This window comes from Ornithodoros turicata, chromosome 9 (assembly GCF_037126465.1).
Source record: "Ornithodoros turicata isolate Travis chromosome 9, ASM3712646v1, whole genome shotgun sequence".
Classification (NCBI taxonomy): Eukaryota; Metazoa; Arthropoda; class Arachnida; order Ixodida; family Argasidae; genus Ornithodoros; species Ornithodoros turicata.
The window spans coordinates 41,125,820-41,140,951 of NC_088209.1; the positions used below are offsets into that span (position 1 = coordinate 41,125,820).

General features: G+C 43.9%; 2 protein-coding genes across 5 annotated transcripts in view; one reads left to right on the plus strand and one right to left on the minus strand.

Annotated features, from left to right (window-relative positions):
- LOC135368978 (calcium-binding mitochondrial carrier protein SCaMC-2-like) lies at positions 1-9,589 on the minus strand. Its single transcript, XM_064602564.1, has 10 exons — positions 8,872-9,589; positions 6,486-6,612; positions 6,048-6,135; positions 4,970-5,081; positions 3,840-3,998; positions 2,677-2,823; positions 2,495-2,605; positions 1,724-1,891; positions 1,517-1,664; positions 1-429 (listed from the first exon to the last, which is right to left on the minus strand). The coding sequence occupies exons 1-10, from the start codon at positions 9,079-9,081 to the stop codon at positions 254-256; spliced, it is 1,446 nt and encodes a 481-aa protein (XP_064458634.1). The 5' UTR covers positions 9,082-9,589; the 3' UTR covers positions 1-253.
- The window catches only part of LOC135368975 (cubilin-like), a 23,032-nt gene continuing 16,800 nt past the window's right edge, over positions 8,901-15,132 (plus strand). Inside the window, exons 1-4 of one of the 4 annotated variants that reach the window (XM_064602560.1) lie at positions 8,901-8,920; positions 12,302-12,367; positions 12,427-12,474; positions 14,058-14,288. In XM_064602560.1, coding sequence (XP_064458630.1) covers positions 12,334-12,367; positions 12,427-12,474; positions 14,058-14,288 — 313 coding nt within the window. In that variant the 5' untranslated portion in view covers positions 8,901-8,920; positions 12,302-12,333. Of the gene's footprint in view, positions 8,921-9,584; positions 9,685-12,298; positions 12,368-12,426; positions 12,475-14,057; positions 14,289-15,132 lie in introns of those variants that run through there. The other 3 variants (XM_064602561.1, XM_064602558.1, XM_064602559.1) reach the window with 3 other exon arrangements.

Genomic DNA, 15,132 nt, shown 5'->3' on the forward strand with positions numbered 1-15,132 from the left:
TGCAAAGAGCACGCATATATATTGCACTATGTACAGCAATGAACAGGAAACTCTGCCCTGGAAACAATCCTTCCTGCCGGAGTCGTCATCTGGAGATAGAGAAGAGGCATCTGTCGTATATCACAGAAATGTGCTTTGTGTCTAAAAAAAAAATGGAGTGAAGCCACTCTGGATGAGAGAGAGAGAGGAAAAGCGGGGGCAAATGTTTTTTTTTTTTGCGGGGTCCTTTTTTTTCGGGACCTTGAGCGGGGTCTCACGTCATCTGCACTCCCAAGGCTCGTCTGCTGTATTCGTAAACGACATAACTGATGCTGACGGCCGGAGCCACCTTCATGAAGTTTGGGGTGATGCCTCGGTAGAGGCCACTCACTCCTTCTGTCCGCACGATGCCCTTGATGAGTCCCATCATGGTTGCTTCTTGCTTCGTTTCTGCAAGATGTTCATGCGTTCAAAAGGGGGAGTTAGTGATCACTAATTGGACGAGGTTTTTGCCAATTACGATTAGAGCCTGAAGTTTTAGGGTTTTACCCGACTCTTCCTCGAATTTGCACCCCGAATTGAAGGTTCACCCCTTGAGGATGAAACCCGATTTTTACCCGGCAAATTCCCCTCACTGGGATGTCTGTAGGAATGCATTAACTTACTTGTTTGGCAGCAAATGCAGTTATATCACCGTTTGTACCAAACCATTACAGTTAGTTTGAGCAACTGAGCCCGATTTCTCCCCGAATTTAGCGTACCGGGAGTTTTTTCACCCGAATTCGCGTGAATTTAGTGCACACGTTTATTTACCCGATTTTTATCTTTTATCTGAGGGGCCTTTGATCTAACCTGGACGTCACAACCAAATGTTGCGCGACTCTGGTTAAATGGGATTCAGTGCTCTGCACCAATTCTATGATGGAGATAACACCGGTAATATTATATGTAGTACGTAATACTTACTTGATACATCTAGTGTAAAGAGAAAATGTGTAACGGAATGTCAGCTTAGAGCCCAGCAGAATATGCCAATGGCCAGTATTCACGAGTTACTAAAAAATATGTGGCTGCTGTGTAGATATGAAGCATGGAAACTTCAAATTCAGTGCTATCTTAACAATAACTTTTCAACGGGATGGTAGTGAACTGACTACTCTAAAATACAAAAAAAAAAGGAATTGCAAAGGAAAAAATTCAGAAATTTAAGCTGATGATATTAAACCTGCTATAGCAGCAATTGACATGCCACCGTTATTATATTGTACATAACAAAAACATTCTCTCTAATTTCCGTTTCGTTTCAGTCTCAGTTGAGTTTCATCCTGTTTTCAGTCCTACACCGCAACCAGTGGCACTGCTCTATAGGCAATAAAAAAACTGCAGTAAAAAAAAAGAAAAAAAAAGAAGAAGTTTATTTTGTGATAGTCAAGTTAATAGATCTATAACCAAACAAGAATGAAACTCTGTACAGCAAAAACATGGCTTAAGAAGTACTCTACAAACAAGTCATTTAGTACTCTACACTACAACTAACCCTGTGCTTGAAGCCGCGTTCGAACCAACGCCAGCGGATAGCTCGCAATCTGACCACAAGAACTGCTGATGGTTCCACAGCCGAGAAGAACCAGGACACCGGGATCGTCAGAAAGGTCGTGCCTCCTCAGGTACAACTTCTTCAGTGTCTATGCAAAGAATGCGAACAATGTAGACGCTTCTTCTTTTAGGCTCAGAATGTATGTACCTCATAGATGGCCAAGTCTATTCCAGCATAGGGTATAATTCCTAAGAGGTTGGGCAAGTAGCCTTTGTAGAAACTCCTAATGCCCTCTCTGTGATAAATTTTAAACGCTGCATCTACGATGCCCTTGTACTGGCCCGTTTTCCTGAGCGCCAGTCGGGTTTTCAAGACCTTCGGAAACGAAGAGCAAAAGATGGCATGACAATGGCAACTATGCACAACCAATCATAGATGAAGCTCTATACGCACAGGTAGATAATGTTAGGGTTGCCACCAGGCCGGTATTATACCGGCACGGGCGGTTATTTGCGCGCTCTGCCGGTTGCCGGTAGGAAGGAGGTGATACCGGCAGCCTTTTGCCGGTATTTGTGGCTCAGCACCTTTCATAGGGGCTTTTGCAGGGTTTTCCCTTCAACGTTCCACTACAACTTGAATAAGTCTGGAGCACAGACCCAACTCCGCAGTCACCAGTCGTATTCTTAGGTATTCATTGTTATTATTATTCATCGTTATTATCAGCGTTCATGCCTGTTTATAGCAATTTCTAGTATCAATGATCCAGCCACACACAGGAAGATGTGTTTCCTCGTCTTTCTCTCTCTCTCATCCTGTGCTGGTCCAACCCTCACCCACTTTTCCTCTCCTGCGTGTCTTTCCTCCTCTCCCTCTACTCTGCCTCCTCTCCCTCGGCCGCTATTTTTCACTAGGAAAGGTGGCAACCCTAGATAAGGTACCTAGGCCCAATAATCACTTCACCACCCGTTACACGCTCACCTCCATGGGATAAATTGTAGTCTGCGCAATGCTCCCTGCTAGAGACCCGGCCGCAAATCGCTGAAAGATGCCAACCTCGCGGTCGCTTTCGCCTTTTATTAGCCTCTTGGCCTGAAAGTTGCACGAGAGAAAAAAAACAGCTTCTTACATCCCGTCAACGTTGTAACAATCGCAGACGGCACCTTTTCGTACGCTAGGAACTTGAGGGCGCTCTCGGGAGCGATCTTTATGACGTTGATGCCATTCCCCCGCCAGAGTGAAGTCATGCCCCCTTCGTTCAGCATGTGGCGCAGAACTTCTTTGATGGACCCAAACTGGCTGCCCTTCACCTGGAACACCGTCATTCGGTCATTAGTACATCAATACATGCCCAAATGCACTTCACCTCACTTTAAATCAAAATTTGGGATGCCTGTAACTTGCATTCCTTCGATGACTGCACTGTGCAAGTTACTTTTCTTTTTTTTTTTAGAAGTTTTCGACGCTACGTGCTCTCTCGCTCCACAAACACGGCCGTGTGATCAGTTATGCAGGCCGATGCGATCGAGAGTTGCGGAGGGTTAGAGTGCTGTCGTAGCTTCCTGCAGTCGAAAGTTTTCCGTAAAGCGGGCACATGCAGCCGTGTGCACCGATGCTCCCATTCAAAGGGGACAAGGCACAACCTAAACCTAAGTGCAAGCATTATCAGGGGTGTTGGACATTGCAGTCGTGACTGATCAGGTTTAACCCGCAAAAAAATCAGAGGTCGATTAAATTCTTACAGAATACTGTAAGATAGCGAATGTGCAGCGACAGACACACGATTCTGAGGGAAAAAGCAGGTTCCGCGAGACACGGCCAATTCCACGAAATCTTGAGAGCTCACGGAAAGCTATGGGTTCTACGTTATCGCTAGAGCCTGAAGTTTTAGGGTTTTACCTGATTCTTCCCCGAATTTGCACCCCGAATTGAAGGTTGCCTCTTTAGGGTGAAACCCCATTTTTACCCGGCAAATTGCCCTCACTGGGATCTCTGTAGGAATGCACAAACTTACTTATTTGGCCAGCAAATGGAGTTCCATCACCGTTTGTACCAAACCACTACACTTAGTTTGAGTAACCGAGCCCGATTTCTCCTCAAATTTAGCATACTGGAAGTTTTTCCACCCGAATTCGCACGAATTTAGTGCGCACATTTATTTACGCGATTTTTACCGCCCGAATTTAGAAAAAAATATTTCCCGAAAGCTTCAGGCTCTAGTTATCGCATTCAATTTATGACCCTGTTCTATGCTGCCGTATGCCGGAGGTGTGCAGAATGTGGCACGCCTGCTGTGAAACGCTGATTTTAGGCAAAGAAGAAGTACCTGCAGGAAAACCTTTAGCCTGTCCAACGGAGCGGTGCATGTCCTGGACACGGCCCCCGCGACTCCTCCAGCGACGAGGTGCCTCCACCACATACCCGTGTGAATCTCTTCTTCGGTAAAGTCGTCAGGCACTAACGTGTCCTCTCCTATGTCGACAAACTGGGACACAGAAAAGAGGGGAACATGTTTCTTGCGGATTTTACGTAAAACGCCATCCCAAGCCTTTAGAAAGGGCTACAGAAGACAGGTTATTCGTGACATGCCAGCCAACTATCTCATTTACTGCTTGCGACATACCTGTCTGAAATCTCCAGCCCGTGGCCCATCTATATCCCCTATCGAAGGAGCTGTACCATTATCGCCTCCGAGGGGAGGCAGCGTTTCGCACAACGCCACCTATCGGGAGACATTAGAGAGAGATCATCCGTGACACTTGGGTGTCGTCTGCTAGCGTTCTTTCCTCCATGATAGCAGACGACGCCGAAGTATTACAGATGATCTCTCTCGAATGTCTCCCAATAGGTGGCGTTGTGCGAAACGCTGCCTCCCTTCGGAGACGATATTGGTACAATCCCCTTTCACACGACGCAGCAGATAGGGGACAGCTGGGACATGAGCTGGAGATTTCATACAAGTATGTCACAAGCAGTACTCAAGCACCAGCATCTGAAACATGGCATATCACATCCCTTCACACTGGGTAATGCTTGGGCTATCTTTCTCAACTCTCTAATCATCCAAATACAATTAGTAGAGCACAGAATTCTTTGTATAATGGAGACAATATAGTAGATAGTCCATTAAATTCACCATATAAATTATAATTTGTAATGGAATACAAAGCATATGAAATGCATGTGTGTTTATGTAAATATCTAGCATATACATTACACAAGAGGCAAATAAGTGTTTCCCCCTAATGTATGGTCTAATGGTTTTCTATGGTATGGTTTCACATTAAATGTAGCACCTTCTCTCTTGATGTCACGCATATACATCAAGATACAAATAGAATCTCAGATGTGCAAAGTGTAATATACCTTAGACACAACATTCTGGGACACCATCACACACAACATCTTTTGAGCATAATTTGCTTTGAGGGACCGCAACACATAGCATCTACTCACTGTGGCATGCCGCCAGTGGCGAATGATGTCATGAATCTCGGAGCTTGGATGAAACATTAGGTAGTCCCGCCATTCTTCGAAGCTTATCGTCAGGGAACCGTCCTTATCCATTCTGCGAGGAGGAAACCCCGTGCGTCATAACATCTTATCTCTCTTACTGCTCCGTCTGATTTCACGGGACAATACAGCTGTGACGGTGACTCGTCACACAGCTGTTGTACGTGCCAAAAACGGTGTCATGTTTCACCGTGTCACATGTCAATACGTCACATGTGTCAACGGTGTCACATGTCAATATATTTTGTCAACAAAAGTGCTATTCCCATAGATGGAGACGCATGAATTTCACATTTATTTATCCGTTCATATTTTGCATCCAATGAGCACTGATGGACAGCCGAGCCTCACGCTTGGGTGGAAGTTATCTCCATCTACAGCTGTTGTTCTCCTTCCCCCTGAAGTCTACAAAGGATGCACACTAACACCCCTGCCCCTACTTACTGTCCTCTCTCTATCCTCTATTTTTCCACATATGTACACTGCTTGTAGCCACAGTTGCTGGGTAACACTTGTTAAAGGAAATAAATAAATAAAATCGATACAGTTTTATTTCATTTAGCGTATATGTTACATTGGGCCAGCAGTGGACTATAGTTAGTGCCTCCAAAATTCATGAAAGGAGATTTGCGACTGAACAATTTATTAAATTTACCAGAAATGTGCTTTCACATGATGAGAAGGAGATTTGAACTACGTTGCAAGACAGCTCGTATGAAATCGCAATGAAATGTATTATGTATTATATTACATAACCTACAGGGTAATACAAAATAACAACAGAATTGGTGAATTTTGTCGAAATAATCAGCCAACTACCTTGGGTAAGAAGGTGATGTTGCTTCTGCTCTATAGTGCAACATACGAACACTGAAGTGCCTAAACAGCAGTTTCAGACGGAGCATCCTGTACATTCTGCCATGTGTTCGCCACGAGTTAACTTACCAAAAGTCTCACTTCACAACACATACATGCTACAAAGTACAGCATGGGTTACCGCTTATCAGACAAAGGAGCTTGCCTTTTCAGGAGTCGAACGGCTTCGTCATGATCAATGTTGATTCCAAGCTTTCGGAACGACGTCTTAATCTCGTTAGCATCAAGTGACCCTGAAACCATCGGAGCATGTAATTTGACGTGGATGACTGCAGCTTTTACAAACAGCATTGTGCTCATGTTATACTCATGTTTCCGATTACAGTTACACATGCTTCGGCAGAACCGTCGTTACTTTTCTCGTTAATGCGGTGAGAATCACAAAACGTAATATGTGTAGCAACCAAAAATAAATTATGCGGCTGAACAGTCAGCAAATCAACCGGTAACAGAGCTCTGGAGATCACGGATGGGCAGAGAAAAAATGTGTTTAAAACAATTATGCGTAGCTACGAAAATTGAAAAAAAAATAATAAAGAAAGAAAGAAATATTGTGTTTAATCAATTTTTTTCTACTACTTACCATCCCTATTTTCATCTAAGCTCTTGAAGACAACCATCAAGTTCTTTTCATGCTCGATAATGTAATGGACAAACTCTGCAAAGTCAACGGTGCCATCCTTGCCCTTGTCTGATGCCTCAATGAATTTCTGAAAGAACAAATCAAGGTACAACTCGATGAACATAATAACGATGATGATTTGGTGTTGTACATCGCAAGACAACAATGACCACAAGTATGTCACGGTGTTCGGCTGCAGACGTCACGCATGAAAAGTCACTAGGGGTACTACCTGCTGGATCTTTTTTTTCTTTCTTTTTTCACGGTTTATTGGAGGAAACCAGAACCGCGTGGCAATTTTTTATGACATTTAAGCATCTAATGTGGCCTTCAATGTGCAGTTTTGCTCACGAGAAACTCTTTCCATTCACATGCACTTCGTTGTAAATGAGGCACTCAAGCTTCACGAAACTCCGTAGTTACGGTATGCACATGTAACCAGGCTTGTACAGTAACTTGAGTAGAGTAAGTGACCGTAATTTCACGCATATTAGCCGAAGCTTATGCACAATTTTTGTTTTCCTCACGGGTGCTCTGCGGCTTATCTGATGACCATTTTGCCCTAGTATTTTCCCCATACCCCAGTTTTAACGAAAGGGCTGACGGTGATTCACGTCTTCTACAACACCACTGACTCATCGATCCAGAAAAAAAAAACACGCAACAAGGGCACACTCCGATCTTGGTAAAACACAAGAACTGACCTCCTTTAGCCAACCACGGAGTATGGACCACAGGGATCCTTCTCTATGGCTTCCTTTGTTGCACGAATCACTCGCCTTGTATTGTTCATGGCTTATCTGCCCGAAAATTTTCAAAACGTTCCTAAAAATGGGTTCTGCGGCTTGTCTGCGGTGCGGCTTATACGCGTGAAATTACGGTACTTCTTGCAACAACTTCTACTCATTTTCCCCAAGTTATTTTAAAGACACTTTCTCAGTGTGTGACAGAGTGGTTGAGCGAAAGGTTATCTTTTTGTTTCGGCAGCGAGCTTTGTGTTGTGCATAGCGTCCGAGATGTTCGGGACATCCACGTCCCTCTTGGCAGCGTGCAGTGCCTCGGGTTTGGAAGCATGCACGAGGCAATGGGTTGTCCCTAAGGGTATGCGGCTAAACCATTGTAGCCCCTATCACACAGAATAGAGTACCCGTGCCGAAAGCCATAGCGAAAGAGGGCACGTAACGTATTAATAACCCTCTTCAGATTAAAGCGACGATATGGAGCAAAATGACAGTAAACACTGTTGTTTTTCAGTTTTTTTTTCAAAAAACAATTTTCAAAATTGCTATTGGATAGGAATTTTGAAAAGGAGTTGTTCCTGCGAGCTAATAAAGCTCTTTGGTAATGCCATTCCCAACATCGTGCCCTTCATATTTCTTTGATAGCGAATTCCGGCTGTGACATCAAAGTATCTTGAAAGTAACGAGTTACTTTTGAGACTACTTCATGCTTCATGTTCAGCCATGTTTCTGTCCAGCTTCATAATCGGCCAGGTGGCACTAGACCGTCCCATCAGTTAGACAGCTAAAGATCTGTATTAAGTACTAAGTACAATATGCAAATTACTGAGTCTTCAAGGCATTCAACACCCTTTTTTGTTCAAGAAAATCAACGAATTAAAAACACAACTCTAATAGGTTGAGCACGTGGTGGCTCATTAATGTGGTAGCAGAAGTTGTGAGATAATTACTCAAGAAATCACTGATGTCTCGTTCAGTATTTACAGTTATGGTTGTCGCATTTAAAAAGTCAATGAATTCGACATTTGCGTGAATCCTAATACACACTGTGGCAAAGTGCTGGGGGTCGGGGAGACCCAAGTGAGTGCCCTTGGGCATCTTTACAATTTATCATACTAATCATTTTAAAATTTATAACTTATTATTGTTATGACACACAGCAACTGTCCAGCTTGTGTAATAAAATGAACACTTTGCAAGCCTGTGCTCTCGGAGGACGTTTCTACAATAGTTTCGTTTTTGTTCCATTTCTTTAAACGTCATTACAAACGACAGCACTGTGATTGATGATGACCTCTGTAAACAATTAGGAAAACGTCCTATACTTCAGGTTACATTTGCCTTGCTTCCTCACGAGAGCTTGAATTGTCAACTTTTTTTCCTTGCGAGTTTTCATGTAAGTTCACGTCGTGCACTTTTCAATGTCGCGTAAAAAGGCACTTTATTACAAATGAAGAAGTTGGTGTGCCTCAAAAATTTCTCCCATTGCGACCTCACCACACAACTAGCTGCAACGTGAATTCGACGAAGCAACCTTGACTATACGAACCAAACTAACGCTTGATATATAATTAGAACAGCAATTGAAACCTGTGCAAACCACTGACCTCGACACTCCCGGGAGTATGCGGTAATCCCAGCCTCCTCAATCCAGTGGTGAGATCATTGATATCGATACGTTCATCTTCGTTGATGTCCAGCTGCTTGAAAAGTCTTTCGAGTCTCTCTTCAACCTCCGTAGGCAATTCAGGGTAGTAATGTGGTGGGTGGGTGACACCATGATTATGTTTTACCGTGCTGTTCGCTTGGAGCTTCATTGTATGCTAACACATTATACCAGCGGCTCCCGTATGAATGAAGCAGTAGAGATATGGATGTGAAATTGCATGAATCCACTAACTCATGTTAGCGTACAGGGATGAATATCAAGCGTGTGATGGATGGGTTCGTGCTTTCACGCAGGTCTTCGTGATGGCTAGCAGTTATGGGCTGTGAATTGAGTTGTTGGTGTCGTTAGAAAGGAAATTCTCACCACATTGCTACCGCTGCCTCCAAAAGTACGAAACGTCACCTATGTTTCACTGCGGAAAACGCGACGAACGATTAGATTTTTTGCGAGTTTCTGCTTCGGATGAGGTCCGCTTTCTGGTCGTGTCGCTCAAATCGTTTCGCTCCCCACCATTTACCACAATTTTGTTTCAACATACGAGCGTGTTTATAAAAAAATATTGACGCACATAGTTACAAAATAATTAATAAAGGATATTCACATACTTTCGGAATCAATCAGATACTATCAGACGACGCGTCTGTTACTACGTCGGTGCGGTGCGGTGCGCCTCGTGTTGTGTTCACTCTCAGCAGTGTTTCGCAGCTGTAACGAAATATTTCCCGGTGCCAGAGGCCGAGGGTGACTCGTTGTAAGTTATACTCGTTAATTCGTCGCAGAACAGCAACTGTATGATGTAATTGTCAGCTTCAGTGTGCTTGCACGGCTGAGAATTGTGCCGCTTACTGTGTTCTGTTGCACTGCCTCTTGATAGAAGCTGTTACCGCACGCGAGCATGGGCGGATTTCCGTTGCTTACGTATTTCATTCGGGCTGACTTGATTTACGCTTATTGACGTGATGTAGATATGCAGCTTGACGCAGTAGCATGTGAATGAGTGCGTCAAGTTCTTTGTCAGTTCCCAGAAATGTGTGTTGTGCATAGTTTCGTTTTTGTCCTGTGCACTTTCGACTGGCTTCGTCATTTTTATCTCGAGTTTGGTCTTCCTTATTGAGAATTACACAGTCCGATATTGAATTATGCACTTGAATGAGTTGTGCGCGGTCTGCTACCGGCTATTATGCTGCGCAGAACCTGTTCCGACAGACTTTGTTTTTGTTTTCCCGCAACGTTATGCATAATTGCACTGCACATAGGAAACGGGTGACATGCAAAGACTTACATGGGCACCTGCAGCTTGATTGAGTACAGTTGATGTTGACACGGACGCCTGCTGCTCTCTACACAAGTTTAAACGCGATAGAGATGCATTTTTTGATAAACCGTCTGCGTGTTGCGTGTCTTTTTGGTAGCCTCTTTTTGTTGACCAGACAGTGGTGAGAAATGTGGTGCGGTTAATGCTCACTTGAATTCAAGCGCTTATAGTTACCTGTGCAGGACGTTTTTACGATTTACAACAGTTTTCGAAAATCGTGCTGCTTTTTTTTGAACCGCAGACCACACGTTCATGTTTTCTCTCACTATATATACCTCTTGAGCACTGTGCAGTATGTTATGCCGGACTCCAACAGTAAATGACGGCGTTTGCTAGCTTGAACCAGTGGGGTGGCTGAGTGCATACAGTGTGCCTTCTGTTGCGGTGGGGACTTCGTGGTCACGCTAAATACAGAGAGGATGTGGAGATGAATCCCATCAGCGGATTTCGCAGATTAATTTTTTTTCTTCAAAATTCCCCTCTGAAGGCGGCCCAGGACGAATATGAACTCTCACGCCTCCCACTTCTCCTTGACATCCTCTCTTCATATATCTCTGCAACCACAGGTGGTCTGCGATGCTAAAATGTCGGACAAATGTAGGAACTCGAGTAACAATGTGGGGTAGCTTGTGTGCACTATCATTCATCAAAGCAGCATTACTGGACAAGGATAGGCAACTCTCGTTGAGAGATGATTAAGCATGGGAATACAAGTCTTAAATTCTAGAGCGAAAATTGTAAAATGTGCGTTTTCATTGGTTTGTATTGCACGAATGTCTGTACAAACACAAAAGTCAAGGGACCAGCTGCCGTGACTTAGGCTGCGTTCACACGGGGCAGCTTTTTCCAACAACTTGAACAAGTGTCGAGAACAATTTTGAGAATGCATCCACATGCAGCAACTCCGTAGCGCAACCTTATTGCGACTGGAGAATGTGGGTTCCAATCCGACTGATGGTGCCTTTTCTTTTGCTGCTGTTTATAAAATCTTAGTCTGTTTTTTTTACACCATAAGATCATCATTATCTCCAAAAATGGCTATTGATATGTTTGTGTGACATTAGCAACAACAACAGAAAAAGTCATTTCTCAGCTGCACCTGCAGGACTTGTACCCGTGAGCCCACGAACAAAATCACGTCAAGTTGTCAGAAGTCACGCAACCATGATCAGTTTCTACACTGATATTGGGAGGTGATGCAGGTTTGAATCCCTGCACCAGCAGTACTGTCTGAGGTTTTCCCTGGGTTTTCCGGTGGGCTTTCCGGTTGACTTTCACAGTTCCCGCGAAGATCAGCCCAGGATGCATACTAAATAAATATACATGATATGTGATTAATACACGATGAATATGTGATTATATATATATATATATACCCCCCCCCCAACAGTTGCATTGCAGTGCTAACACAGAATTTTTAGAAAAGCCAAGTGCTGCACTGCTATACATTAGGGCTCTAACGTAGTGTTGCATACAAAAATTAGATAAGCACTGCCAGTAGCCCCCCATTGCCTGGTTGGCATCAGTAACATTTTGTGCTTTAATGTTTTGGAAAGGAAAGTATGGATATTAAAGAGCAATTTTGAACTGACAAACATATGATTATGAATGTCTGTCAACATTTGCGACAGTTGGTTGTAGTATAATACACAAAACGTCATGCCTATCAACCTGTCATGACTTTTGTTTGGTTTTATATGCGCGCATGAAGCTAGGTTTCATTGTGTATGTTCTAGCAGATGCTGATAGGAAGCCCAGATTTAGGTGTGACAAACATCTGTGCAATATTCACGAAAGTGATATCGCAAAACCTGCTGTGCTTGCAGACTGTGTTTGTGCAAAGTAGGCAAATTGCGCGTGTCATTCATGTGCAAAGGGCAGTATGAGTTGCGCACATTAAATGTACTGGGTGGTGCGAGTCCGACAATGCGGGAGTTCATTTCGGAAATTTGATTCGTTAACACATATTTTGCACATTTTGGTACTTCGTAGCATATTTTTTTTACTTTGTTACGAGGGGCCCTACACTGAAGGTTTTTGATTGTTTCAGCAGCGGCTGCTTTTAATTCCATAAAGCCAAGAAGAATGGGCTTGCAAGCAGCCCTTTTCACTCTAGCAGGTATGTCGCAGTCTTGCTGGCACCTTCGTGCTTTTGTGTAACGAGTTCTCGTTTTACAGTTACGTTAATTGCGCTGGCACCTTGCTGTGTCGCCAAACATAAGTCGCGTAAGTCTTGGCATGCTTTTTTTCTTCCCTTACAATGAAACAAATGTAGATTTGCAAGTTACGTAGTCGTAGCGTGTTGCCTGTGTTCTTGTATGCGCACGTGAAATCTTCCTTGTCTGGTGTGATAAGGCAGATATAGTTCAGGAATAATAATATAGTGTGTGGGGTTATCCTGTACAATCCTTGTTTCTGTTGAAGTTGCGTTTCACTGTCAACCTCCTTGGGCGATTAGAAGCACCTCAGGGTATCCATTCCAATTTCTTGTGTTTTTCATTAGGGTGTCATTGTTCATCTGCATACATTTCATTTATATGTGCCACACCACAAACATTGACATACATGTTAGGCATCGGAAACAAAGCGCAGATGGCCACTGTAATGCAGTCTTACAGATCTTTTTTTCTTCTTCTTCTTCTTTTTTTTTTTTTCGATGTACTTCTGCCCTGCTCCATTAGTCCATATACAGAAACTGCCAGTCTTGTACATGTGTCGCACGCCATAAAAAGCGGCATGACGATGAGTACATTTAATTATCTCATCGCACGAGCCCATTGTTTGAATGAATACTGAATAACAATAAACATTGTTCAGTTTCCGCTAAATCACCCCCCCAAAACAATGCTAACAGGATATTAATGTAGAGTAGACGCATACATATAGTATGTCGCACATTTTTGCATTTGCGTTGTTCGAGGAAACCCAGCCGCAGTTACTTTACCAAATATTCATTTGGAATTTTCTCGGTTTGGGATTTCTCGATTTATCCCCTTAGTGCACCCACGGGTTCAATTGTCCAATAAAATGCTGTTAAAGGCAAACCAATGCAAAGAGTGACTCACTCTGGCATCATCTTGGATGCTTTGCGTCAATTTTGGCTCATCCTGGTGGACGTCGACAGGCACTGTAATACTTACCTGCGGGTAAAATGTGGATATCCAAGGGAACCGCAGAGGTGTGCTTTTTTTTTTCGCTATGTGGCGCGGTTATACGCCCGGATCTGCGGGTGTAGCCGCCCCCGCCCACACCCCTAAGTATGATTTCGTAAGGTACGCAATCCGCAATTACGCCTGGCAACATGCCTACCTGAAGGTCAATTTTGGTCTCTGCATCGTTGAATATGAATAGAGAGCAAAGAGGCTCACACTTACACTCTTGCGCTATTGGAACGTGTGGAGCTTTGTGGTGGCTTTCAAAAATTAGCGTAGGCGCCTAGTGTTCACTGACGTCATTTATATTTTGCGTGCAGAGTGTTTTTGGTGAGGTTGACTTATAATATGAAATAAAATAGATATTGTTCATTAAAATTGCTCAGTGGGCCCAGTCGGTACGTGACAAGTAAATCTTAACGGACAGAGACCCACTTTCTGATCCCTTCATCTATCTGTCTCTGTTTAGTTCATTCCAGTTACTGGTAAATCATTTCTTTAGTCTGTAGTGGCTCTTCAGAACGGAGAACATTTGTTCCTATTCGTACCCAGTTTTGACTCCATTTCTAGTAAGAGAGAGAGAGGAGAAAGTTCTCTCCCATGAACCTGCTTCCATGATCCCAACGTCTTGTAACTTTTCTATCTTCACTTTTGCAGCAAATTGCCCGACGGAATTGAATTTGAACGCGACGGAAAATCTCAAGAGCTTCACGTGCAGTTTTAAGGAGACGAGTTACAACCTGAGTGTAAAGGTTGATGCTGGCAAAGAAGCGGGAATATTCCTGAAGTTCACATCTATTCAACTGTTTGAGGGGGACAACTTCTACTTGCTCAGAGATGCCTCCGATAAGAGCACTGCCTTCCTTCACACCCAGGGACCCCATGAAGGTGAGTGACAAAAGCGATTTGGTAGCTCCTGCCAACCACCCTTACTGGAGGCACTGTGCGCAATAACTTTCTACACCTCTGGTGTCCTTTCCCCGCACTGGTGTTTCCCTTTCCCCAAGTGGTTGAAATCAAACCCACCATCTTGCCCTGGTCGCTGTAGTGGTGGGTTCTTTTACCTCTCAAAGTGCTACACTAGGATACTCTGGAGTATGTTTATAGTGCATAATGTAGAAACCCCCGAGACTAGGGAACACGAAGGGACAGACACAACACGTGTTGTGTCTGTTCCTTCGTGTTCCCGAGTCTCGGGATTTTTTTACATTATGCATCGTCTTTACCAGCTCGCTTGCTTCCTAGCCATTTTTTCAGTGTTTATAGTATTTCTCAAGACATTATCAGGGTGTGTACCAACCTGGAAACCACGGGAGAAGCTGGAAAACTGGGAAATGTCAGGGAATTGTGATGCGGCTGGAAAAATGTGAGAACTTGCCAAAAAGCCGCTGAAGTCGCGGGAAAATCGCAGGCACGTGCAGTGATGATGTGCAGTGAAGCCAGTCAGTGGTTGAGTGGCAGTGCTGCAAGTGGCAGCTTTGCAATACAACAAGCTCGGGGGGCAGAAAAGTAGGGTAAAGGGTGGCTGCAGGTACCAAACCTCGTCTTTGTTGGGGAATTCGCTTGGAGTAGGCTTTGAAAAACCTGGAAAAGTCTGTAGGAAGGGAGTTGCCTCAGGACAGAAGCCGCCGATATTTCGAACAGAGACTGTTCTTCTCCTGGGCTCGCCCAGGAGAAGAACAGTCTCTGTTCGAAATATCGGCGGCTTCTGTCCTGAGGCAACTCCCTTCCT